The sequence below is a fragment of the Nyctereutes procyonoides genome, unplaced genomic scaffold (assembly GCF_905146905.1).
Source record: "Nyctereutes procyonoides isolate TBG_1078 unplaced genomic scaffold, NYPRO_anot_genome, whole genome shotgun sequence".
Taxonomy (NCBI): Eukaryota; Metazoa; Chordata; class Mammalia; order Carnivora; family Canidae; genus Nyctereutes; species Nyctereutes procyonoides.
Window position 1 is genome coordinate 15908983 of NW_026575122.1, and position 27557 is coordinate 15936539.

The following is a 27557-nucleotide window of genomic DNA, read 5'->3' on the forward strand; positions in this document are numbered from 1 at the left end:
TTCTTCATTTTCTTTTGAGAAATGCTTTATGTTCTTTACATTATGGAGCCTTACATTCTGCTCCTTCTTCATTTCTGCCCTTTTAGGAGTGTCTACTTTCAATTTCTTTTTTTCCTGTGTCTATAAATTCAGTTATCTAGATTCAGTAAATTATCTTAGACAAACCTAGGCTTGACATAAACAATAAATATACAATTTGTTACTTAGCTAAAAATACTTAGGAAGAACTTTCTCTTGCCTTAAAACAACGCGTCTCATGCACGTAAAATATTCGAAACACAAGAAAAAAATGTTTTGTTTTTTGTTTTTTTTTTTTACTTCCTTGACTTAATTGTGTCCTATGTTATACATGGTCATTACCAACGTGTACTCTGAGAAGTAGCCAAAGGCTTATTAGCTACACTTCCGTGTGATGGTGGTTACATTTCAGAAATTAAAGTATATCTAAAACTAGAAATATTCAGCTTTTCCCGAAGGGAGAAATATATATTTAAATACCTTATAAATCATCCTAGAGACGGTTTTTACATGCATGTCTTCTAAAAAAAAATGAATCAAGTAGCATTGACCAAATCCTAGAGTTGGAGTAAAGCAAATCCAAGTTCCGAGCTTTGCTGTGGTCCTTCTATCTTTTCTGTTAAATGAAAGCAACAATAGTAACTGACTTAAGGTGTCATCAGAAGCACAGAATGCTTAGAGCAAATAAATCACTACACAAACACCATCTTGTTGGCATCAGAGTATACATTATAATGTTATATTTTTCATAAAGCACTTCATCTATACCCTCTCATTGTCTGCAGCGTGGTGGACATTAACTCCTAGTAATGCTGGTAATGAAAAGAAAAAAAAAAGAATAACATAACAGCATATCTAATAAAAATTTTAGAAAATTGTAATGTATCTTGACTAAATTAAATTACCTTTCTCAAAGTGAACCTAATCCTTTCTGGCCCTTTTATAGTGTCTGATGTCCCAATCTAATTTTGCTTTAGCTTTGAAGGATGAATCTGGGTGAAAGACAAATAGGCACTTTTTCATATAATGAGAATTTCCACACATTAGAATAGAAAAATGAACAAGCCAGCCTAAGCTTTTCAGAAGAGAATGACAAACAAAAACAAAGACGTTTTTACCACGCATGTGAACTGTTTTACACATTCGCGCAAGCTGGTTTGGATTTTATAAGCCTCTGGCTGGTTGATGTCTCCACGATGCAGCCGCTGAAGTCAGACCTTTTCAAATGAGGAATTTTAGGTTATGCTTATTCCTATATTGTATCTCTTGGATGCAATACAAATAACCTTTAAGAAACTGCCACGCTTTTTTTTTAACATATAATTTCAACCTGGTCTATAAATGCACACAATGCCTCAACTTAAATTTTTGAATACAGACTTGTTTCTTTCTTGATGGGAAAATAGGTAAGTTCAAGAAAACTAAGCTATTGCTTTTTTTTTTTTTTTTTTTGCATTTTATAGGGTCTCCTTCAAGTATTTAGTTTGTATGTTTTGCTTTTCAAAAATCATGAGGATAAGCTAGAAATCTTCCTTCCTAGGGTCATATGCCTGCACCGTTTTCCACAAATCTAATAGTGCTCTCTGTGAAGTTCATGGCTTTATTACTAATTTTTAAAAATCATGTTATCCAGTATTAAAATACACATTGCTTGGGCAAAATCAGGCTAACTCAAACTGGATAAAACCTATATATGGTGTAACTTGGGCTTTTAAAAGGGATGCACATGTTTTATAAACTCTGCCTAGATTATGTGGCAAAAGCCTTGTTTTCCTGTATAACAGATAGTTTTTCATCTTTGATTCTTTTGTTTTGTGATAGTTATCTCCTGTGGAATGCAATTTTCTTACCGAGAAGAGAAATTAAGATATGATTCTATTTAGTTGTAGATTTTTAAATAAAATTAACCCAAGAACATTTTCATGAAAGGTGTTTTCTACGTGGAAGCACATTTCTCTTTGCCCTCGTCCTCTTTGTCTTTTAGAACTGAATCTGTGCACCAAAATGCTTTTCCTGAAACACTCATTTTCCCCTCAGAATAATGCTATAAAGACTGTATGTTCACAAATTTTGGAGAAAACATCCCCCAGTGCATTCAATTGACATTTGAATACTTTAAACTTGGAAATGATCTTATAAGCAAGATGAAAATTTATAAAATAGTTATTACCTACGATTTTATTATTGTATTACTAGATCATAAACTTAGATGCATTTTAAGCTTTTAAAAGTAAATGCTTATTAAGTATTTTCAGGCTTCTGAGTAATTTTTTAAAAGCCACAGTAGATTAGCTTGAGAAGCAAATGGTTGCTGACTATGAGGGTGTTGTATGTATGTGTGTATATAGTATTTCAGTAAAGTACTTTTCCATTCTCACATTCTGTTTTTGATTTGATTGAAAGGTGGCATTTTTTTCCTCTTTGCAATCAGACATGCTAATCTATGTCAGCTTTCTCCTTTATAGGAATGGCGTCTACTGGAAAAAAAAACACAACTATTTAAGTTTTTTTTCATAACAACAAGATTCTGTTCTTTAAGAATATTTCAGCACCATTAATTAGAAAGAAGGTTTTATTAACCATAAGGCTAGCACTAACAGACCACAGAGCTGTTTTTTAAAGTACTGTATGCCATAGCTGCCCTGCTTTTTCTCTGTCTAAAACTTCATTTTGTTATACTCTCATCAATCACTTAAGTCATTACCGTAAATCCTACTGTTGTTAATTTTACTAGTATCACCCTAATGAGACATTCCTGCTATAATTAAAAATGAATTCTAACTTTAAGGCATTCTAAATTTTTTTTTAATGAATTTAGAATGATCTTGCCATATGACTATAAATACCACTGATATGCATGGACTACTCATCAGTCTATAAGAAAAGTAGTATCATTATATGTCCAGGTGTGAATTATTTACTGATTGCTTCTGTGCACATGTGCTTATGCATATGTATATTTTTGTGCACATATTTAGGAATTATGTTCTTTCTATCATAAAGCCTAACATGTTTTACTGAAGCTACTGATAAATCCTTATTCTTTGTCTTGCCAAAATATAGTTGGAGGTAACATAACAGTATTCTTTCTGTAAGTAGGTGTCCTAGAGCACCATCTGCTGGATGTACTCAGGGACTTAATACTGGTAAATTTGAAAATCACTACTTGATTAAGTCAGGTGTACTTTGCTTTTAATTGTCTGTGATAGATTATTTATGGGTTACAGATGCCAAGATACGTACATTTGTGTTGAACTATATACATTTGTAAAAGAAATCACTTTCATCCTTCTTTTTCCCCACCCTAGCATAGAATTGGAAATTTATAAGAAATTTATTGTTTAAGGAAAAAGTAAACAACCTATGCCCAACGAAATAAAGCATCAGTTTGTCATGAAACAGACTCTTATCTTCTCGATCCCAGATCTTCATTAAACTACACTGGAGGAAAGCTGTTTGGATATTTTAACCTTATGTTCACTTGATTCTGAATATGAAAGCAATGCTTGAATCAACTGTGGCTTGAAACCTGGGCTATGACTCTTGATCTGATTCTTTGTCTAGAGCATGAGTTCCTGTATTTACCTCATCAAGAGCTTTCCTTGTGGTCTGACTTTTGGCGTACACTGTTGCACTAACACCAAGACTGCCCTGTATTTTTCTTTTTTTCTTGAAGAATTCATCAACTTGGGTTTGAAGCAGTATGTTGGCAGTATTCAAGTTCAGGTGACATTAAACTACGTTTATGAAATTCTCCAGAAGGTCCAGGATGTTTAGTGCTCCATGATGTAATGCAGGCCCTTGAGTTCCAGCAAAACAACTCTGTATTTACTGCTTGTAACTAATAGTAGATGTGGTAAAAGGAATTATATTCATATGGCAAATGAATACAACCTTAATGTGCACCATATGCAGAGTGGTGGGGTGATGTGCCAATATATCACATTTATTTACCTTGTTTAGTTGCAGAGAAAAATGAGTATACCATTCAGCCGTAGGCTATAGTCATCTAAGTATGAGAACAGAAGAACTGATGATTTATGCCCTCAAATTGAAACTTTGTATCTTCATGTGTAGATTTTAATAGTGCCACACCAAGGAAAGTTGCTTGTCTAATACTTTATGCTCAGATGGGAAATTTCATTTCAAACAATTGGTAAAACTAATGTAAGATTTAAGTTCCCTCTAGTCAACTAAAGTTCTCAAAGAACATTTTGAATATATCTTTTCATTTAATTGAAACTGAATATGCCCTGAAATTGCAAAATCGTAAGCTACTTCTTCCATTTCTAAAAGTAAGATTCTTCAGCTTTTAGAATATTCCGTGTGTGTGTGTGTGTGTGTGTGTGTGTGTGTAACCTTTTTGGAGAACCACTATAAGAACACATTTAATGAAGACCTCCTGGAACAGTGTATTAGACTGACTTTATCACCTTCCAGAAAGTTCATTTCATTAGAGAAATTGTGTGACAGTTTTCGTGTACATGTACCTCATATTGTGCTTTAGATATTCCTGAGAATTTATTAAAAGAGACCCATTTTTATATGAAATTAAGTATTTACATGCTTCTAATGATTTCTTTTACAAAGCAACAATTGCTCTAGTCTTTAATTTTCCTCACAAATAGACTTGGTCAGACTTCAGATTGTAGACATGAAGTATGTTTAGTTAGGAGAAAAAATCCTTAGAATTCTTTCTGCCTGCCATGGCTAAGGCTTCATAACTGCTGAACTTTTTAGCTTTTATTCTTGTAGCTTGTAATTTTCTACAATTGAGAGATTCCGTATTTCCTTGGAGTGAATGGGATCAGGATGTTTCTTTTTTTTATTGTAGTTTAATTGACACATGACATTAGTTTCAGGTGTACGACATAATGACTTGATATATGTATATATTGCAAAATGATAACCACACTTTATTTAGGTAACATCCATTGCCACTGCAGTTATAAACCTTTTTTCCCTGTGATGAGAATCTGCTCTCTTAATAACTTTCAAATACACAACATAGTATTATTAATTATAGTCACCATGCTGTACATTACCAGGACTTATTTGTTTTATAACTGAAAATTTGTACTTTTTGACCACCTTTATTTACCATCTCCTCTCCCCACCAACTGCCAGTCTTTTCTTTGTAACCCTAAATTCAGTGTTTTAGTTTGGGTGGTTTTGGGTTGTTTCTTTTATTCCACATATAAATATGATTATAAAGTGTTTGTCTTTCTCTGTCTGGCTTATTTCACTCAGTAGAATGCCCTCAAGGTCCATCCATGTCACAAATGGCAGGATCTCCTTTTTATTTTTATGAATGACTAATAATCCATAAGTACACCTACACATACCCCATTTTCTTTATCCATTTATCCCTTGGTGGATACAGGTTGTTTCCATGCCTTGGCTGTTGTATATAATGCTGCAGTGATCATGAGGGTATAGATATCTTTTCAAGGTAGTGTTTTCATGTCCTTCAGAGATAGATACCCAAAAGTGGAATTGCTGTATCATATGATAGTTCTATTTTTAATTTTTTTGAGGAACCTCCATATTGCTTTCCATAGTTGCTATGTAGCAATCTACATTCCTTTTTTTTAATATTTTATTTATTCATGAAAGACACAGAGAGAGAGGGGGAGAGAGACACAGGCAGAGGGAAAGGGAGAAGAAGGTTCCATGTAGGAAGCCCAATGTGGGACTCGATCCCTGACTCCAGGATCACACCCTGAGCCAAAGGCAGACCCACAACCACTGAGCCACCCAGGCGTCCCGCAATCTACATTCCTACAACAGTGCATGAGGGTTCCCTCTTCTCCACATCCTCTCCAACAGTTGGTATTTATTTTCCACTTTTTTAATATAAAGAATAGTCTTGGGCAGCCCAGGTGGCTCAGCGGTTTAGCACCACCTTCAGCCCAGGGTGTGATCCTGGAGACCTGGGATCGAGTCCCGCATCAAGTTTCCTGCATGGAGCCTGTTTCTCCCTCTGCATGTGTCTCTGCCCCCCCGCCTCTGTGTGTGTGTGTGTGTGTGTGTGTGTGTGTGTGTGTGTGTCTCATGAATAAATAAATAAAATCTTAAAAAAAAAAAGAATAGTCTTCAGTGAAAGTGGCTTCTTTTTAAAGATTTTATTTTTAAGTAATCTCTGTACCAAACATGGAGCTAGAACTCACAACCCTGAGATCAAAAATTGCATGCTCTACTGACTGACCTAGCCAGCCACCTGTATTTATTGTATTTTTGATAACGGCTATTCTAATAGTTGTGAGGTGATATCTCATTGTGGTTTTCATTTGCATTTCCCTGATGATGAGTGGTATTGAGCACCTTTTTATGTGCCTGTTGGCCATCTGTATGTAGTCTTTAGAAAAAATACTATTCACATCCTCTTCACATTTTTTACTTATTTTTTCCTCTGTCCACTTTTTAAATTAGATTATTTTATATTTGTTTGCTATTGAGTTGTATGAGCTCTTTGTATATTTTGGATATTATCAGATATATGATATGCAAGCATTTTCTCCCACTCTGTAGGTTGCCTTTTCATTGTTCATGGTTTGTTTCTTTTGCTCTGTAGAAGCATTTTAGTTTGAAGTAGTCTTACTTATTTTTTGCTTTTGTTGTCAAATTCAGAATGTTTCTAATAGCCAAAGATGTGAAATATTTTTATCTGTATTCTTTTTTGGAGTCAGAATTTTATGTTTATGTTACTGGACACTAGATATACAGCTATAGAAGCTATCAATGAATTAGAGCCAAATCAAGCCCCTCTATGGGGACTCAACAAATGAAAAGTCTCAAGAAAGTAGGAAAAAGAAATCGTTAAGTAGAATTTGATATGTTCACATAATGAAATACTGCATGGCCATTAATGTATTATGAGTTTGCAGTATTGACATGGAAAGATATGCTGTCTGTTATCATTAAATGTAAAAGATCACCAGACTATATATGATATATCTTCTAGGTATCTATGTCTATGTGTACACTTTGTATTCTGTGTATATTTATGCATAGAAAAAAAGTCCAGAATGACTGCCAGCAAAATGTTTTTTATGTCATTTAACAATAGTTATTTATAGGTAGTGGAATTTAGAGGCAGTTTTTTCATTTCCTTCTTCATAATTTACTAAGTTATCTGAATGTTTTATAATGAGCATGTATTACTTTAATAATCAGAGACAATGAAGATATTTGGGGAAAGAATACCTAATTATATTAATATACCTTCACTTCCTGCTTCTAGATATTAGTAGTTTTATAAGAAGTTATATGGATTGTTAGAGAAGGTTAGAAAGTCTAAGAAAAAGAAGAATGGGAAAAATCAAAGTATAATTTTTAGAAATTAAGAGACAAAAGAATGACAAGGAACAAAAAATAATCAGAACCATCTCTAATTTTCATTTATGCAGCATAGGGTAAGATATACTTTTGCTGAAAGAAGTGTCTACAACAGAGAGTGAAAATCATTCTACTGTTCGTAGTACTACTTCTACTCCTAAGTGATACCTCCTGGGTGCTCCCTACATGTGGGCATTACTTTACATAGTAATTCTTTTATCCTCATAGTAGTCCTGTGTGGTAACTACTACTATTATCCTTGTTTTATAGATGAGGCACAGAGAGATTATAAATATGTCTTTACTTTTTTCCCTGGGCCTTTTGAAGCTCCTAGATCTTTCTGTAACTATGAGAACATACCCAAGGGAGGTCACATAGGTAGTACTCTAGGCCAGAGGTACCACTCTTTTTTTTTTTTAAGAGGTACCACTCTTGATCACTAAACTGTACTACATTTTTAATTTGACTTAATTGGGCTGTAGAGAATTTGATGCAACCCTGTCACTGAAGCACGCCTTATATTTACAAAGGAGAATACAGAGATAATTTTGCTAAACTGAGTTCTTATGACAGTATGCATCATGTTAGGATTTTGAATTTTTATTTTTATTTATTTTTAAGATCTTATTTAAGAGACAGAGAGAGCATGAGCTGGGGGAGGTGCAGAGGGAGAGGGAGAAGCAGACTCCCCGCTGAGCAGGGAGCCTATTGTCGGGCTTGATTCCCAGACCTTAGGATCATGTAAAGGCAAATACTTAACCCACTAAACCACTCTGGCACTCCAGGATTTTGTGTTTGTTTTGCTTTTTGTTTTTCAGAGCCAATGCTCAAGCAGGGGTAGGGACAGAGGGAGTGGGAGAATCTTAAGCAGCTCCACCCCCAGCTCATAGCCTGATGTGGGGCTCAATTTCATGACTCTGAGGTCATGACCTGAGCTGAAATCAAGTCATACACTTAACCAACTGAGCCACCCAGGCACCCAAGGATTGTGTGGGTTTTTTTAAAATATTATTACACAATTTAGGATTATACTTTAAGTATGCAATTGTAGGTATATATTCACACAACACATTTTCTAATGGAGGAGGAGAAGGGTTGATGGAGAAAGAAGGAATAGAACAAATTTCAAATAATTCCCTTTGCATAATTAAAATGTAGTGTTATAATTCCCTTTGGAACATTGGGAAGTTAATGGGAAAGGTTTAAGAAACATTTAGTAGCTAACCTCACTTCCGTTTCAGAAAGCTATTTCCTTTCTTGGTTTGCCATTATGGTGAGCCACATGAGAAACCTAAGTGTACAGTTTTCACATTAATTTTTTTTCTCTCCCTTTGTGTTGTAGTAATCAAAATGTAATTAAAATGGAACAAAAGGCATGTGCAAAACAGAAGTATCCATCTTTAAGAAATGACTGGCATATATTATATAATGCTTAGATTTTGAAAAATCTATATATACTTAATTAATAACTTACATATTTAGATTCTTAAGCTTGTGTTTTCTTTCAGAATGAATACTCTATTGAAATTTTTTTTAACAAAGACATGTTTCATATTTTGTTTTGCCTCCATGAGGTCAGATGGTACTACATTTTAACAATGTGGAAAATTATATCAGTTGTTTTTACTTAAGGATTTTGTTAATTGCTGTAAAATATTCATTTTGTATAAAAATTCAGTTGTAATAATGCTTAGATTTTGAAAAATCTATATATACTTAATAACTTATATATTTAGATTCTTAAGCTTGTGTTTTCTTTCAGAATGAATACTCTATTGAAATTTTTTTTTAACAAAGACACGTTTCATATTTTGTTTTGCCTCCAAGAGGTCAGATGGTACTACATTTTAGCAATGTGGAAAATTATATCAGTTGTTTTTACTTAAGGATTTTATTAATTGCTGTAAAATATTCATTTTGTATAAAAATTCAGTTGTAATAAATAGTTTGAACTGCAATACAGCTTTTTGACCTTTCCAATTACAGACAGGTATTTATAATTTGCAGGTTTATAGTAAGGTAACAAAACCTGATCCAGTGACCATAGAATCAGGTCATTTGCCAGTACAATACTGTATTTTATTCCGTTCCTTATTTCCACAGTGCATTACACATAATATATATCGAATAAAGGCTATTAAAGGAAAGAAGGAGCAAGTGAATGAGAAAGCAATCAGGAAATGCTAACTCTTGGCCCAGGAGTCATTTAAACAAGCATTAATTGAAAGAACTAATATCATTTCTACAGAAGTAGGAATAGAGAAATGTTAAACCAAACTTTGTTCCATGATAAATAGTATTTAAAAAATGAGGAATGAATGAAGGGGGATTCTCTGCTAATAATATATTTAAACTGCTACGGAGAACTTCACAGTACATTTTAAAGCAATTTAATTTTCATAGGACTGAGGAAATGATGCCAAAAATACCAAGAACTTTATTTATTTTTAAAAATGTAAGTCAAAAGTTTGCCAGAAAAACATGTCTGCTCTGTTTTTACCTGGATTATTAATCCCTCTTGTTTTAATGGAGGCTTATCTTTTGAAATATTTTTCTCATTGAATATTTATGAACAGGGTGCTAGAGAAATTACTATTTTCTCTTCTTTGAGGTATAACTGTAAGTGTTTCAGGGTCCACTTGATGGAGAAATATACTTAGTTATGAGGGCACCAAAAGAAACACATTTAATAAAAACATTTGTTATATTGCCTAATGCTGTAAAACATGTCACCTAATATTTTAAAATATAGATCCAATATAAATGCTAAATGGGAATTATGGAGATCTTGTGCTGCTTAAATACAAGTTGGGTTGTTAGAACAGTGTCTGTAAATTAGAACTGATATTTCCAGTATCATGTACTGTGAAAAGCACATCTGTAAAAACTGGTGTGTCCTGGTATTCTTGGCAGGATTTGGGCTGTCTTTAATCTCCTTTGACTTGTTCATCTTCCTTTAAGGCCATCCATAAAGATGCACTGAGTATCCTTTTCAGTCTTTAGTTAGGATTTGCATCAGTAGTCATAAACCTGCTCTCCGGACAAAGACACCCTTTCCTTTGAAGTAATTGCTCAAGCTTTTCAAAGCAGTCCAAGAAGTCTATCCTCTTTCTCTTTTTATTTTTCTTTAAGAGGAGTTTGAAGTGTAGCCCCTTAAACTAGCAACAAGATAAATTTTTCTCCCAGCTTTATTGAAAGCCATGACAATTTTTCAAGCAGTAAGACTTTAAAAGGTTCTTAAAGGAATCTGTTCTGCTTTATGATCTAGCTATTGGTAGATCCTACTATCTCAGAAAGCAAAAGTTAACGACTTCTTGTATCCATTAACTCCTGCAAATTTTTATCAAAGAATTAACCTGATATTTTTCAGAGTACTTTTTTTTTTCCTGTTCTTTATTCGTTTTAAGGACTTCAGTGAAAAAGATGATAGCTTTGGGGCCTTTGAAAAAGTAATGTATGGCCAGTATTGTTTTATTTGAGCTGATCTCCCCTGCCAACCTCCCCAAGTATTAACTCTCAGGGCTGGCACGAGGTTGGGATGTGAGTGCTACAATGGCAGTGAGTTACATGGTTCCTAGATTTTGTTTCTGGACTTTAAAGACAAATATACACAGGTACAGAGCAGCTTTTCCTTTCCTTTCTGTAGGAGGTTATTGCTGTGCTCTGTGATCCAGGATTATGTGTAACTACAGAGAAATAAATACATTCTGTGAGCCACATATATAGCCTGTGTTCTGCCTCTGACTTTCCCTCTACCCTTAGTAATTTTATTCCAAGTGGTCCCCAAAATATCTGTGGAATTTAAACAGTTTGGACTTGTTGGATTTAAATCCCCTATCATATAATTCTATTTGCTGTAGTGAAATTTTAATATTTAAAACATTTGGTTTATTGGAACTTACAAAACTCCAAGTATTTACTGTGAACAGATTTTTTTGATGAGAAAATGTAAAGCATACTCAATCCACATAACAGATAGTAAAGGGAATACACAGTTCAGTCTTTGGATAAGACTGGAAACAGCTTTCTTTAAGAGGATTTCATATCCTTCCCTATATTGTCCGTGGATTTTTAGAGGCTATCAATGTGCATTTCTAGAGGGGAGGGAATGTTAAATAGCATGTAGTCTTAGTGGAAATCCAGTGAAAACCAGTTACCTGAGAACAACCCAGTGGTCATAAGTTTACCCTTATGTTTTTAATTTGTTGTTTTTCTTTTCCTTTCCTTTTTTTTCCTTCTATATTTCCTGAGCTGTCTAACCTGCTTCCTGGGTTAGAGAACATTTTGCCAAACTTTGAAGTCAAAGTCCTAGCACTGAACAATTCTTTATTTAGAGATCAGGCCCTAGGAAAAGAAAAATATTTTTCAGTATGTGTATGTCTTCTGACTTGTGGAGGGAGAAATGATTGGTACAGTGTGGATCACTGGAAATTCATATTTCATAAGTAAAGCTTACTTACAAAAAATGTTAATTAGGAGTTTACAAAAAAGAATGCTTTTACCTTAACCCACTTGGTGGGGCTTATCATGAGGCTTCCTAAACTCTATAATCCTAGAAAATTCTTAGTATTTTGACTCTTATGCTAAAGAAATATATTTAGCAATTTTTTTTTTTACTTCTTTCCTATTCCCTGGGAAAAAATTTTTTAGATCTAGAAAACAAAAAGTTAGCACTGACATGCTTAAGTGACAACACTTTAGATTGCTTTCAGTTGCCATCAGTTTTCCTTCACACTTATATTTCCCACCAAGGAATTCCAAGACGACTCAAGTTAAAACACAAGTCTCATCCCCCCCGCCCCCAATAAAATGGTAACTTAGGAAAACAAAAGAATAATCACATTGAAAATGTATTCTTTAGATCTTAATGATTTTAATTCTTGATTTTAAAAAGTGGCCAATACATGTATTTAAACATTAATTTAAAAAATAACATACGGTATTTTGTAGAATGTAGTGTCTTAGGAATGGGGAAAACCATGAATCATGGTTACCTAACTCTAGGTAACTTTTTAAAACATACTTATTTCTACTTTTTGTGGCAAAGCCTATCTCTAACAGAAAGTTAAGTAGTTCGGGTTGGCTTACAGTATTTGCTTCTTTTATTTAAAAATTCCCAAATTGGTGTGCTTTTTAAGGAAAAAAGCCATAGTTCTTAAATTCTTTCTGGTTAGCAAACTGTCAAGTGAGTTTTTTAATTAAGGTGGGTTTCCCACAAAGTTTAAAATCTTTGAATCAAAAGACACCAAGCCCCTTGTTCCACTTAACCCCTTGCCTTTAATGTGTCATCTGACGTCTCCCTCTGTCACTAAGTATGTAGGCCAGTCCCAGTGTCTCACTGCATGTGGCACAACCAGTGTGGTGCAAAGTTTGCTATGATGCTCCTCTACTTAAATCTCATGCAGAAATACTTAGAGTCACCAAAAGTCATGAAGGATTCTGTAGGGACACAGCTATGCATCATATGCCACAATAAATGCATTGTGATAATTCTTTGTAATAGCTAGACATGAAGTAATTGTAGGCTCCAGCTGTTGTGGCCTCTGTCTCCATCGGAGAGGCCCTCCCCTGTTTTCGGTCATGGATCTTGTGCATTCAGTAAAAACTATTTATTTTCCTTCTTCCCCTCACTATCCTCCCAGAAAAACAGGCATGTACATATATTTTGCATGAAATTTCAGAGAATCTACTGACCCATCAGAAAAACCACTGCTCTGGAGCCTAGTTTAATTTTTCGACAGCCAGTATTTGCCTTTCCAAGGACGGTAGGTTTCTGGCAGATTTTGTCTAACCTACCTGATAGGATAACAAGTTGTTCTTTTCTACTGAGTTCCACAGCTGGTGCTAGAGAGCATTTTCTGGGCACATTTGCCCCTTTTGGATTATACAGTATCATTTGTCAATATTCCTGTGAAACCAATTCAAATCAAGGAAATCTAAGCATGCTAATGGAACACTGCTCTCCAGTCCCATTTATAAGGGCTTTCTGTGTCTTTGTTTTTAGAGACTATAAAAGTGGAGGGCTAGTGTGGTCTGAAAATAGTATTCCTTAGGCTAAATATGGAATTCGGCTTATCCTTGCCACTTGGCATGAATCAAGCCACAAATGAAGCCCATTACTGTCTTCTTATCTGAGCTGGGCCTGTTGGTGGTGTGGGTTCCTTATTAACCAGCCAGTTTTTTTCTTTTTATTTTGGGACTGAAATGCAGGATGACTTCTACTTGTGAAAATGTCTGGAAACGTCTTCCATTGTCTGGATACTCATTCTCTGTTAGCCCTTCTTCACTTTCCTCCTCTAGTTTTCAGTCACAATCAGAACTACGTGAAAGAATTTATTTCCCCTCTATTCTTTGAACCACAGAGAAATACACTCTGTGAGGTTTATATATCAGGAAAATACTTAAGACTAGTAAATAGGCTCTGAAGAGAGGGGCTACTTTGAGATACTGTGTCCTAGTTCAGACTGTCTTCACTACAATAGGGATCTCAGTGGCCCATGGAAGAGGGGGGCTGCCTTCCTTGAAATGTGAATCAAGCTAGAGTCACTACTTTTATAATCATCCATCTATAAATCATCTAATTGAGTGGCTTATATTAATATTTGGGAAGTATCTGAGGCATTCTAAAAGGCAGACTTTTGTCTTATTTTACTCTGTTTTCAACCACTGTTGCTTGATAATCATGTAAGGATTTGAAATTTGGCAACTGGTCTTCATACTCTAGCATACAGTTTGGATCTAGTTCTAAAATAGGATTTCTAGACAGATTTCCAAACTATGAATTAAAGATTCAGGCATTATAGGGATTAGGAACAAGTTGTTAGTTATTTAATCTAAGTAGAGGGAGCTGAGAGAGATAATCCCCCTGCATGAATTTGATTTGTTTCTAATCTGTTCCTTCCTAAAGGTGAGACCACCACTCCTCGGGCCATCTTGACAGGCCACGACTATGAGATCACTTGTGCTGCCGTCTGCGCTGAGCTAGGCCTGGTGTTAAGCGGTTCCAAAGGTAAATCTGTGGTACCTTCATAAAATGTATGCATTTTTTTGGTGTCTTCCAGTAACAAATTGCCAAAGATAGATTTAGTACTTTTTTCTCTAAGCTGTACTGTCCATTATAGTAGCTATTGGCCACGTAGGACTGTTTAATAAATTAACTAAAACATGTAAGTTAACTACATAAAATTTAAAATTCAGTTCCTTGGTGGTACTAGCCACTTTGCAGGTGTTCACTATTCACATGGCTACTGTACTGAACAGCATAAATACAGAACATCAACATCATTGCAGAAAATTGTGTTTCACTACAATGCTCTAAAGAGGGAGGCAGGAACAAGGAACATCTTTGTCTGTCTGTTTATTCTTCTGGACTCTGGGCTAGGTTTCATCTCACACCTGGATGGAAACTCGACCTGGTCTGTTTTAACTTCCAAATCTCAGAACCAGGCAGGAGCCAGGATGGCATTGAGAATGGAGTGGAAAGAAACTTAAGCTGGTTTCCTGGATGTTTGCCCTTGCACCATCATCATATATTCAGGCCAAAGATACTAAGCAAGCTTTCAAAGAGCACACGCAACAAATCAGGATCTGACCTGGAACAGAGCTGTTTCTAATTCATTGCTTATTCCACTGCAATAGTTTATCCATCTCTCTGTCTCCTCCCTGGGCTGAGTCTGAACGCACAAAAAAATACTGTAATCTTATGTCTTTGAAGGTTATCTGATAGGGATGCATTGAGTATTTGACTCACCTTATCTGTGTCTCGAACTATAATACTTAGTCTACCTAACAAGACAGTAAATATTCAAAGAATAGTGTTTAAAAATTTAGTTGGTCAAAGCAGTGAAACAATGTTCACAAAAATTCTATACCTACTAGATTTTTTTCCTTCTTATACCCAGTAATTTCATATATCTGGAGCAAATATAAGTTCTTAGCCTGTATAGGATCCACATTAGACAAAGGGGCGCCTGGCTGGCTCAGTCAATGGAGTGTGTGACTTGGGATCCTAGGGTTGTAAGTTTGAGGCCCAGACTGGGTATAGAGATTAAAAATAAAACCTTAATTTAAAAAATTAGACATATAAAATGAACATATCATATTAAAAGTCATCCTTGCTTTGAGTGGCAGTGCAGGACCATAAAAATGACCGTGCAAGCTGAAACCATGTAGACTAATCTTAACAATGAATGGGAAAATTTGTGGTTGTTTCATGGCTTTTAAAATCTTTTGTCAATACATTAAAAATTTTCTTACAGTTATACACACACACACACACACACACGGGCATTAAAAAAAACAGTAAAACTCACATTTACATAGAACACTATAATTTAAAATATTAGGAACACTGAAAATTAAAGTGTTTTCCTTGTGGGGACATACCCAGAGTACTTGAACAGTGCTTGCCTGCTTCTGTTTGTATAACATATGATAAAGAGTGAGAATATTTCTGTGCCTTGACCAGTTGTCATGCTCCTAAGTTTTGGTCAGGTTCCAACATTTTATCTGCTGTGCATTCAACAGTATGAAATATTCCCCTGGGTTCTTCAAAAAGTGAAGGTTCTTGTTGGCATCACTTCTTCTGGGACGTCATCATTTTTGTTCAACCCCTTTTCTAATCTGTGTCAGTAAGTTCACCTTCACTGAGCTCCAGTCTCTGAGCAATGTCAACATTTCCAGAATCTGTTCTTTCTCCTGTAACCCCATTTATATTCAGTACAAAGTTCCCTCACAGCTTTATCACTTTTCATTTCCTTACTGAGAGTTCATCTTTTGGCCAGTAGTCTCTTGATGATCCATTTTTGTAAAATGTCACATGGGTTTCTCCCTGGGGATGAGGAAGCACCACAACCTTACAGTTTGCTCTGTGTGCATGAACTGAGTAACAGACCATCAGTGACCACTCACTGACAGACTCTGAAGGAGATGATGTGTCGGTCACTCAGGATGCACACCTGTTATTTGCACAGTCGTTTGTGGACTGAAGAGCTAGTCACAAAATGTGAACTTTGTGCAATATCTGTGAAACTTGAAGTATAAACTGTGTTGAGGAACTGATGTCATTTAAAGGTGATAAAGACAGTGGATATCCATGCATGCTGGCACTAAGCGACGCAGAGGCTGGGGGTATGGATTTATGTTGGGAAAACTTAGATACTCCCTGAGTGGTCAAGAAAAAAGCAGGTTTTCTGCTTTTTTCTTTAAAAGGGCATATGCTTTTAGTAGTCTCGTGGGGTCAGGTCACGAGTCCCCGTAGGCCTGAGGAATTCAGCTTGGAGATCAGCAGGCCTTATATGCTTTACCCCTCTTGTCTGACTCAGACATGTCTTAGAACTTACTCATCACACAGGTGGTTTTGGTTACCTACTCCTTCTTTACATGTAGCAGGCATTCAGTAACAACGAAAATGCTTGGATATGCGTGTACTGATCAGTAGCTCCCATCCTCCTCGGGCAGCTCAGCCTGGTGGGTGCCGCTCGCTTTGGGGGCAGCAGGCAAGTGTACTCATTTGCAGAAGGATCTCTGGGTGAATTTATTCCGGGGGTGGGGGTAGTGAGCAGTGGCAGGGAAGAAGGCTCAGGGCTCGCAAAGCTGCCCTCCTGAGCTCTCCCCACACCGGCCCACAGCACAGGCACTGCTGTTGGGCCCCTGTGACGTGTGGCAGAGCTTCACGGTGAGCTTGACAGCAGCCTGTGTTTAACTGTGGCCCGGCCTTCCTGGAAGCTCCTCTAGGATTTGAAATTTGTCCTGTTCCTTTCTGAATGTGTCCTGTTTCTGTCATCTCTTGGCATAATGAATTTCATAAAGTAGCTCCCTGGCTCTTGAGGAGAAGTGAACCTGAATATATGTGACCTGGCTTTCTCCTTTCCCAAGTAGAAGGTGAGATCTGGCCAGCATGCAGAGGACATTTTGTAAAATAACATATATAAGAGAGAAAATGTTTAGCTTCAACTGTTTGATCCTGTTTGATGTGTGCTCAAGATTCATTTTAAATTTGTCACCATTAAAAAGGTTTTGTCTCTTGTTTCTCTTTTCTCAGAAGGGCCTTGTCTCATACATTCCATGAATGGAGACTTGTTAAGGACTTTGGAGGGTCCTGAAAACTGCCTGAGACCAAAACTCATTCAGGCTTCAAGAGAGGGTCATTGTGTCATATTCTATGAAAATGGCTGCTTCTGTACATTCAGTGTGAATGGGAAACTCCAGGCCACTATGGAAACAGATGATAACATAAGGGTGAGTACGCTGCAGACTTTTCTCCATCCTAGACCTTGACCTCTCAGTGTGGCGAGTGAGGAGGAAGAGGCTTCACTTTTTTGGTCATGGAGGGCCTTTCCATGCCGGAAGAAAGTCATCAAGTGGCACTTGGACAAGGCCTGTGCATTTCACAGACCACGCGTCCCAGCTGAGCCAGAGCACTCTGTACGTGACAGCGCTCAGCGAAGCCAGGGCTGAAAACTTTCAGCAGGTTTCCCTGAGGCCCTGTGAAGCCAACCTGGGTGGCTTTCAGTTGTTCAGCCTTTTTTTTTTTTTAATCTGTGTTTTCTGAGTATCAGAGCTAAAATAGCACAATAGACTACACCTAAAACTGGCTCCTGTTCACACTTGAATAGGTTGCTGGTGGGAGTGGTAGGGATTATGACTATTCAGGATTAGTAGCTCATTTCAGACTTCTTGAATAACAAAACCAACACTTACCAAGTCAGGGGAGTTAGACTTCCAATTATGATGTGAATTGGGCATTTTTTCCCTTTTGATAAACAAGGAATGGTAATGCTAGTGGACCTTCTGGACTCTTTTTTTTTTTTAAGATTTTATTTATTCATGAGAGGCAGAGAGAGAGAGAGAGAGAGAGAGAGGCAGAGACACAGGCAGAGGGAAAAGCAGGCTCCATGCAGGGAGCCCGAAGAGGGACTTGAACCCGGGTCTCCAGGATCAGGCCCTGGGCTGAAGGCGGCGCTAAACCGCTGAGCCACCCGGACTGCCCACCTTCCGGACTCTTGCTTCACTTTCAGGACATGACTCCAAAAGTATTAGAGATTGAAGAAAACAATAAGGACTGCTCTTTGGAGAGGCTATTTTTTCAAGGCCCTTCTTTCCTCACTCCCAGGCCTTGGGGCAAGTTAAGATAAAATGAAGCTGCGGTGTTCCTGTCATTTTCCAGGATAAAGTTGGAGGTACATGTGAACTGTGTGGACATGTTGGAGGTGCGAAGAGGATCATAGAGGCCTCTGCCCTCCGAATGTGGCTTGAAGCTAGCTCTGGACATTATATTCGTTGTTCTTCCTAACCTGGGGCAGTTTAGATGACATAAATTCTCCCAGTTTCCCAGATGTAGCCTGATACCCCCCCCCCCCCGCTTCTTTCAAGTAAACAAATAGCTGGGGCAAGGAAGTATTAAGAAACAACAACCCTAAGTATAGACTACATTGATGAAGTGAAAGGCACTTGGTCCTTCTGTATCTTAGCATTGATTTCTTAATTCATTGTCGTCTCCATTTTGCTCTGTGAGTTTTCTTCACTGTATTTTGACTGCCTCTACCACAAAAGCGTGCACTTATACTTTTATTTTTCCCTTCCTTCCCATAATACTTCATTTAAACCAAGTACACATCAGAGGATTTTCCTTTCTTCTTCTCTTTACAGTAATAATGTTGATAATCTGTCACTTTGAGTTACGATTATATTGTCAGCAACACTAATAAATCTGTAAAATAATTTGAAATCCCTTGCTGGCTAAAACAATATCTGTGGCATTTCAGTTAGTACCGAAGGCTCTGGGAAGTTCCTTGAGGCAATGGTAAGGAGGCTTTCTGCAGACTGTTCATACATACATGCTTTTCCTCTCTGCCCTATAGCCATTGTTTTTTTTTCCCCCCCTTTAATATTTCCCACTGGATTTTAGGCTTAAACAATCCTTTGCCTTTTTCCCAGCACTCCTGCACTTTATCATACTAACTTGCAAGTGGCAACTGTGTGATTAAAACAAGCTTGCCTAAAATGAGCACTACCTGCCTGTGGCTCCAGAGACTGACACTTTCACAGCTAACTGCCCAGGGGGAGGGGGAGAGCGGAGCAGGATGGGGGAGGAAAGGAAGAGGGAGGAAGAATAAGAGACATCACAGAGCAAAAATCTCCAGTTCAGTCGTGCAGCCTGAGCCTGTGTAAGGAAAGGAGACCGTGGAAACAAATTAGTCATCAGCTCAGACCAGAAATTAAGTTTCTTTGAAATACCCAGAACCCTGCAGGCAGGCAGCCTGGGGAACCTCTGCACTAATCAAGGCTTCCCACCTGTTTTTATTTAGATGCCAGATTGTTCAGTGGCATTTGGTTAACGTATCATAGCACATCAACTAGGCAGTGTTTAGATGTCTTAATGAGTAACTTAAATTAAGTGGGCAGCCTGTACAGAGCAGCAAAGTTGTTTTATCCTAAACAAAGGATAACCACCATTTCACCCATAGGAACTCATTTATTTTCTTTTTCTGGGAAAGCTGTGTTTTAGGCCGTGATCATGCCCAGCAGACTGCTGTGGCCATAGAAACCAGTGCAGCTGGGGCATTGGCCGAGGCACTCGGGATTTCAGAGGGCATTTCCATGTCCCTGGGGCCCTCTTAAAATCTCTAGTCTCAACCCAACCTGGATACTGAGGATGTGGGCTAGAGTTAAGAACTCTGTGAGTGCCGGTTTGGGTAGAAGACCTGGTCCCCTCTGTAAGTGTTACCTTGGCTTAAGAGGTACTCCAGGGGAACCTGACAGGTTCCTCATGAGAAAGGCCAACAAAATACTTTTTCACTTTGGCAGGCACCTGGCTTATTAAAATGTTTTGGATGCCGATAAATGCATAATCCTAAAAATCCAGGCTTTATTTCATTCCAGACAGAACTAGGATTAGAGATTCTTTATTAGAACAAAGAGTTAAAGATTAATAGTTTTAATTTATGTTTTAATATAGCACATATCCAGCCTCAAGTATAAAACTCAAGTGAACCACAGTCATAAGGTTAATGGATTTTCATTAGCTGAATTTTGTAAGCGTAGCAAATAATAGTTTCCCTGGTTTGTACCGCGGTTCTATGATATCCCTTAGAGATCACCATCTGTGAAGTGAATGGGGGGAAAAGAATATTGATATTTACTTATATTGAAAAACCTTACTACTTGTATAAGATTTAGAAAATACTTCTTACATGTAACTATCTTCTGTACATGGGTTTTTATTTCTTAGATGTATTTTTGTATTGAGGATAAGCTACACTTAAGAGACCAGTAAAAGTTGGCATCTATGTAAATGTGAATAGAAGGGCTGTGAAACAGTCCTTGGTTTTCTATGATTCTTTTTTAGAAATTTTGTCAAAGGGCTAGCTTACAGACTTAGGGCAACTATGCTAAAAGTGCAGAACAGTGTAAATATATTTTCAGGAGTTAGATTTTTTTTTCTTTCCAGCTTGTTAGCACAGTGTCTTCCCATATTCACTGTCCAGGTAGACATAGGATTACAGGTGTTTACGCTTTCTCTAGAAAAGGATAAAAAATATTTTAGACTTCGCAGGCTCCGTATTCTGTTGTTGTCACTTGTGAGAGTGGCCGTAAACGAATGGGTGTGGTTATGTTCCAGTAACCCTTATTTACAGGCACTGAAATTTGGAATTCATGTAATTTTCACATGTCATGGCATATTATTTTTTTCCAACCATTAAAAAATGTAAAAAGTCACATAAAAAATCAGTCGTCTGCAATTGGCCCCATTTGCGGGACTGAAGAACAAATTCCATGTCTGTACTTCCCATTCAGTACCGGCAGGAAGCTGTCGGTCTGGGGGCAGGAAGACCATGCTTCACTTGGTGTTTAATTACCCTGGAAGGTGGTTCTCTACCTATCAAGCTGTACCCTAACTGCTGTAAAAGTCCAGCAGGCCTAGTAAAGGCACAAAGCATGCGGGCCTTCTCTCACGGGGGCCACAGCCCCAAAGGCAGCGGTGGTTTTATTGGGGATGTGTGGGCAGCTAGCACAGCCTTGGTACAAAATGGGCCTTGCACCCCCACAGTACAACTAGAGATGCCAGGAGGCTTCTCATTCCAGAGTGTGGGCCCCAGTCCCCAGCACACACCCATTTAGATAGTACTCACAGAACTGGAAGACTTTGCCACCTCATCTTTAAAAAGCAAAAATTAAAAAAAAAAAAAAAAAAAAAAAAGAAAACCTCAAACACTGCCTAACTTTATCCATTTGATTTTTGAGAAAGGGCAGAAGTTTCCTGTAACTCCTGATTTCCTAAAAACTCCTCCGGAGCACCTGCACACACTCCCCCTCTGCACCACAGCGCTGCACGGTGGAGGGACGTGGAGCGGGAGCCAGCGTTGTCCTAGGGCCACCCTCTGCTGATCACTGCTGTGTCTGTCTTACAGGCCATCCAGCTGAGCCGAGATGGGCAGTACCTGCTCACAGGAGGGGACAGCGGCGTGCTCATGGTCTGGCAGGTGTCTGACCTCAAGCACCTCTTTGCCTACCCGGGCTGCGATGCTGGAATCCGGGCCATGGCCCTGTCTTACGACCAGAGGTAATACACAAGACATGGTCTACTGATGGTGATGTTAAAAACGGGAGGGAATTTATTTAAAGGGACTGATGGATAGACTGGGTTGTGGGGATCACCTGGGCAATCAAAATAGCCAGTGAATATTGGAGTTGTTTCTTCTTAAAGGGTGTTTTTCTTTTTGATGGCATAGCCGCTCTTGGACAAAAGCTGAATTCTCCAGCAACAGGCAGATAGAAGTAACAAGGGCTGTAATTATATTGCCATAAAGCTTTTTATTTCTTAGACTACTTTAAAATAAAATGTAAGAGCTCTAAACATGTTTAATATAAAATGCCTGTATCTCTGTTCATGAGGGTTCTATGGAGGGATTTGCCTTATTTCCTAAAAACTTCCAAGTGGTAAATTTTAGGTAGATTGTCTTCGGCATCTTATTTCTTAATATACAGTTGCTGCTTTTAGTTTCTAATTTATCATGCTAACAAATACGTAAAATTTACCATCATTTTTTCACTGTTGTACAATATCACTACTGCCCATCTCCAGAATTTTTTTTTAAGATTTTATAATTTATTCATGTGAGACACAGAGAGAGAGAGAGAGAGAGAGAGGCAGAGACACAGGCAGAGGGAGAAGCAGGCTCCATGCAGGGAGCCTGATGTGGGACTCGATCCCAGGTCTCCAGGATCACACCCTGGGCTGAAGGCGGCGCTAAACCGCTGAGCCACTGGGGCTGCCCCAGAATTTTTTTTTTTTTAATAAAGTTTTTCATCATCCCAAAGAGAAGTTCTGTACTCATTAAACACACTTCACATTTTCCCTCCTAAACCTCTATTCAGCTCACATCAGTTCCAGTGTCTGTCTTTATGATTTTGTTTCTTCTATGTACTTCGTATAAGTGGAATCATACAATATTTGCCCTGTCGTAGCATGTGTCAAACCCATTCCTACTTGAGGCTGAATAGTACAACATGCCACTTTGTATACCCGTTCATCTGTTGACATTTTGGTTGTTTTCACCTTTTGGCTATTGTGAATAATGTTGCTATGAACATTTGCATACAAACACCTGTTTAGATTCCGGTTTTCACTTATTTGGGGTAGATAGCCAGGAGTGGAATGGTTGAGTCATTTGGTAATTCTAGGTTTAACTTTTTGAGGAACTACCAAACTGTTCTCCACAGTGGCTGCACCATTTTATATCCCCACCAGCAGTGCACAAGGGTTCGGATTTCTGCATATCCTCACCAACACCTGTTATGCTCTGATTGTGTTTTTTTAAAAAATAGTATCTATCCTAATGCGTGTGAAATAGTCTTTTACTGTGGTTTTGATTTGCATTTCCCTATTGACTACTAGTGCTGACTTTGCACTCCTAATAGTGTCCTTCAATGTGCAAGAGTTTTTAATTTTAATGGTCTTTTTTTACCGTTGTTGTGAATGCTTCCACTATATCCAAGAAATCATTGCAAAATCGAATGTCATGAAGCTTTTCCCATGTTTTATAGTTATAACACTTATGTTTAGTTAATGTCTGTATATGATAGGAAAGGGTCCAGTTTTTTTCTTTTGCACGTGTGTATCAGTTTTCCCAATGCCAATTGTTGAAAAGACCATCCTTCTCCGACTAGATGGTCTTCTCACCCTTACTAAAAATCACTTGACCATATATGTGAGTTTATTTCTGGGTTCTCTATTCTGTTGGTCCATATGCCACTACCAAATTGTTTTGATTACTACAGCTTTGTGGGAAGTTTTGAAATCATAAGGTATAAGACATCTACATCTGATTTTTTTTTTCAAGATTGTTTTGGCTATTTGGGGTTCCTTGAGAATCCATTATGAATCTTAAAATGGGTTTTTCTATTTTTGTGAAGAAAAACAAGGGATTTTCATAGGGATTGGATTGAAATCTGTTGATTGCTTTGACTAGTATTGTCGTTTTAACAATATTAAATCTGTCAGTCCGTGAACACGGGTTTCTTTCCATCCATTTGTTTTCTTTAATCTCTTTGAGCAACATTTTATAGTTTATAATACACAAGTCTTTTGCCTCCTTGGTTAAATTTATTCTTGAGTATTATATTTATTTTGTTGCTTTCGTGAATGGAATTGTTCTTAATTTCCTTTTCAGATTTTTTTCATTGTTCATGTACAAAAACACAGCTTATTTGTATGTTGACTTTATATCATGCAAGTTTGTTGAATTCATTAATTCTAATATTTTTTTGTGGAATCTTGAGGATTTCCTACATATAAGATCATGTCATGGGTAATAGAAATAATTTTACTTCTTTCTTTCCAATTTGGATGTTGTTTGTCTTGCCTAATTGCTCTGGCTAGGACTCCCGGTACCATATTAAACTGGTAAAATTATTTTTGTCTTGTTCCTGATAATAGAAGACAACCATTGAGTATGATATTAGCTAGTTTGAGTATTATCAATCATAAAAAAAACCATGTTGAATTTTGTGAGATGCCTCTTTTTTATCAATTGGTAGGTTTTTGTCAGTTCTGTTAATGCGGTAGATTACATTGATTTTTTTGTCTGTTGAACCATCCTTGCACTCCAAGAATAAACCCATCTTGGTCATGTGTATAATCCTTTTAATCTTTGGCTGAATTAGATATGCTAGTATGTGTTCAAAACTATTATGTCAGTATTCATAAGGGAATTTGGTCTGTAATTTCCATTTCTTGTAGTGTCTTTCTCTGACTTTGGGGTCAGGATAATGCTGGCCTCATTGAATGACTTACAGAGTCTTCTCCTTTACTTTTTAGAAGAGAAAGAGTTGGTGTTAATCCTTCCTTAAATAGAATTCACCACTGAAGCCATTTAGTCCAGGGCCTCTTTTTATTGGGAGGTTTTGGATTATTGATTCAGTCTTAGTAGTTAGAAGCCTATTCACATTTTCTGTTTTTTCATGATTTAGAGGTATAATGTGTGCTTTTAAGAATTTTTCCATTTAAAGGGCTCCTGGCTGGCTCAGTCCATAGAGTGTGTAACTCTTAAGATCTTTTTTTTTTCAACAATTTTTCCATTTCATCTATTCCATTTGATCTGTTGGCATATAATAGTTCCTAGTATTGCCTTATAATCCTCTTATTTCTGTAAAATTGATAGTAACAGCTCTATAATTTTAGTTGAGTATTTTCTTTTTTCTTAGTAAATCTAGCTAAAAAGTGTGTCAATTTTGTTAACCTTTTCAAAGAACCAGCGTTTTTGGTTCTCTTGATTTTTCTCCTCTCTTCTGTTTTATCTACACCCTATTATATCTTTCCTTCTGTTTGCTTTGGGGTTTAGTTTGCTCTTTTTCTACTTCCTCAAGGTGTAGAATTAGGTTACTGATTGAGGTTTTGTTTAAAGATTTTATTTATTCATGAGAGACACAGGGAGAAAGAGAGAAAGAGACACAGGCAGAGGGTACTGCCAGTGGCATTCTCAGCTCACTCAGTGGCATACTTTAATTATCAAAAAACATACTGTAGTCCTCAAAAATTGCTAGCTTTGACTGTCAACTTCTATATTTACCTTGTAGATTTGGAGAAGGCAGTTCTTTCTTTAGAACAGATTGATCCCTAGGAAATAAACAGGTTTGTAAACCCCTCATTTTCTCTGCTTCTCCCAGGTGCATCATTTCTGGCATGGCCTCAGGAAGCATCGTTCTGTTTTATAATGACTTCAACCGGTGGCATCATGAATACCAAACCCGCTACTGAAGGTGACAGCTGCACATCAGCCTCACCCCCGGCCTAGGCAGGGGAAGTAATTGGGAGCATCTTTCTCTTAGAAATAGCTATCACATCTGAATGTAAACTTAAATTTGCTCTAAGAAGCAAAATATTTTTTAAAGTTAATTGCTATTTTTGTAGACTTTGCTTGACTTTTTTGGGGAGAACAGCAAAGCAGAAAATTGGCTGCTGGGTTCTGTAGTTTAAAAAAAAATCTATATTTTTAGTCATGAGAAGTCTATTTTCACCAATTATGGAAACATACAGTGGAGCAAGTAAACCCACTTATTCTAGCTATATTATGAAAAAACACTTCCCCTTTATCTGTAATCTTGAAAAATACATGATTTTAACAATAGGGAAATGGGTTAAAATACTGGGATAGGGAATTTTTGCTGTACTCTGGGTCCTGTATTTTTCCAAGCAATTGTGCTTCTTCAGCACTGAAATTTCTGGGATTTAAATGGTAATGTTTAAATTATGGTAAATGTAATTTTAAAACATCTCAATGAATTATTTCTATCAATATTATTCTTCAAGCATGCTTTAGACCTAGAAAATTATGGTTTGGGGAAGTTCTTTTATTTCACTGTGTGGTTAATATAAAGGATCTAATGTTATAGCAAGTGTGAAGTATTTACAATGTTTAATATTTACAGCGTTTTCCTGATATGTTGTCTTCATACACACCAAAATGAAATGATGGAAAGGCTCGTGGGCCCACAACCTTTGTTTTTCTTTTAAAGTAAATGCAAGTACCAAAGCTCACCCCTAAGGTCTGACTGTGCCCGGGTAACTGAGGCAGAGCTGTAGGCCGGGCTCCCTTACCCCACCCCACCCAGTCCAAGAGCAGAGGCTTCGAGATGCTGTAGGAAGCAACACCCACCTTACCTGCTGTTTGTTACTAAGTATCTTCACCTTCCTTTGAGTAGCAATTTGTACTAAGAAACATGTTATTTTGGTGTTGTATAATTCTACTTTTCTAGTAGATTGCTGTGTGGAATTCTGTGAAAAATATTTGAGAAAAGGTCTGTATTGCATAAATAAATTCTTTGTAAGTTGTGAATTTCGAGTTGAAGCCAGCATTCCATGCCCGTTTCTCTTGCAACTTACCTAAATGGGTTCCCCCCTATTTTTCAATATTTAGCTCTTCTCTAAAAGCAGAGATTTGGAATGAAACAACACACTTGACAGAAAAATAAAATGCCACTTGTAATTGAATTTTTCAACACATCTTTTCACTTCTAATTTAAAACAACGATAAAACAATTTGAACAATAACTGATCAAAGAGACGCTCTTAAAAACAGGAACATGGGCCGCCTTTGGCCAGACAGCTCTCTCTTATTAAGACTTTAACACTGATGAGAGAACACCATACCTAGAGCTAAGATCCACCACTGTTTTACAAATTAAGAAAAAACAGTAGTCAAATGTGAGAACATACATCTTAGATCAAAGAAATACCCAAGTTTCTGGCAGATTAATTAAACATCCTCACTGCTGTTACCCTCTCTGATATTGTACTTTGGAAACTTTAGGGAAAATGGTAAGAAAATTAGGAATACTTAAGTCCTATGCCCAGCATTTGATACTTCAATTACCCCATTTTTATAAGCTTAAAGCAAAGTGAATAAAGCAGCTTCTTCTTGGAGCCTAAGACGAAAATTGGTGCTTCCAATGCCTTTATTGGTTTTAAAACTTACAACTATGGAAAGTTATCAAGATAAGTAATACGTATTACTTACGTATGTGTTACGTACGTATTCCTTTACTCATAAAACAAACATAGCTGGTGTCAACACCAGGGGTTTCTTAAGGACAGAATCTGTTTACTGTATTTGCTAGGATTTACTCAACATTCACTTATTTTAAAACAATGTTAATGACTTTCAAAAAAATTATTTCAAATAAATTTAAACCAATTAGGG

General features: G+C 37.1%; 1 protein-coding gene across 7 annotated transcripts in view; it reads left to right on the plus strand.

Moving 5' to 3' along the window:
- Positions 1–26848, plus strand: part of LRBA (LPS responsive beige-like anchor protein) — a 732259-nt gene extending 705411 nt beyond the window's left edge. For all 7 annotated transcript variants that reach the window (XM_055336397.1, XM_055336401.1, XM_055336402.1 and 4 more), the window contains exons 54-57: positions 14264–14365; positions 17399–17595; positions 21768–21919; positions 25525–26848. In XM_055336397.1, the coding sequence (XP_055192372.1) occupies positions 14264–14365; positions 17399–17595; positions 21768–21919; positions 25525–25615 (542 nt within the window). In that variant the 3' untranslated portion in view covers positions 25616–26848. The remainder of the gene's footprint in view (positions 1–14263; positions 14366–17398; positions 17596–21767; positions 21920–25524) is intronic.
- Positions 26849–27557: the final 709 nt, after the last annotated feature.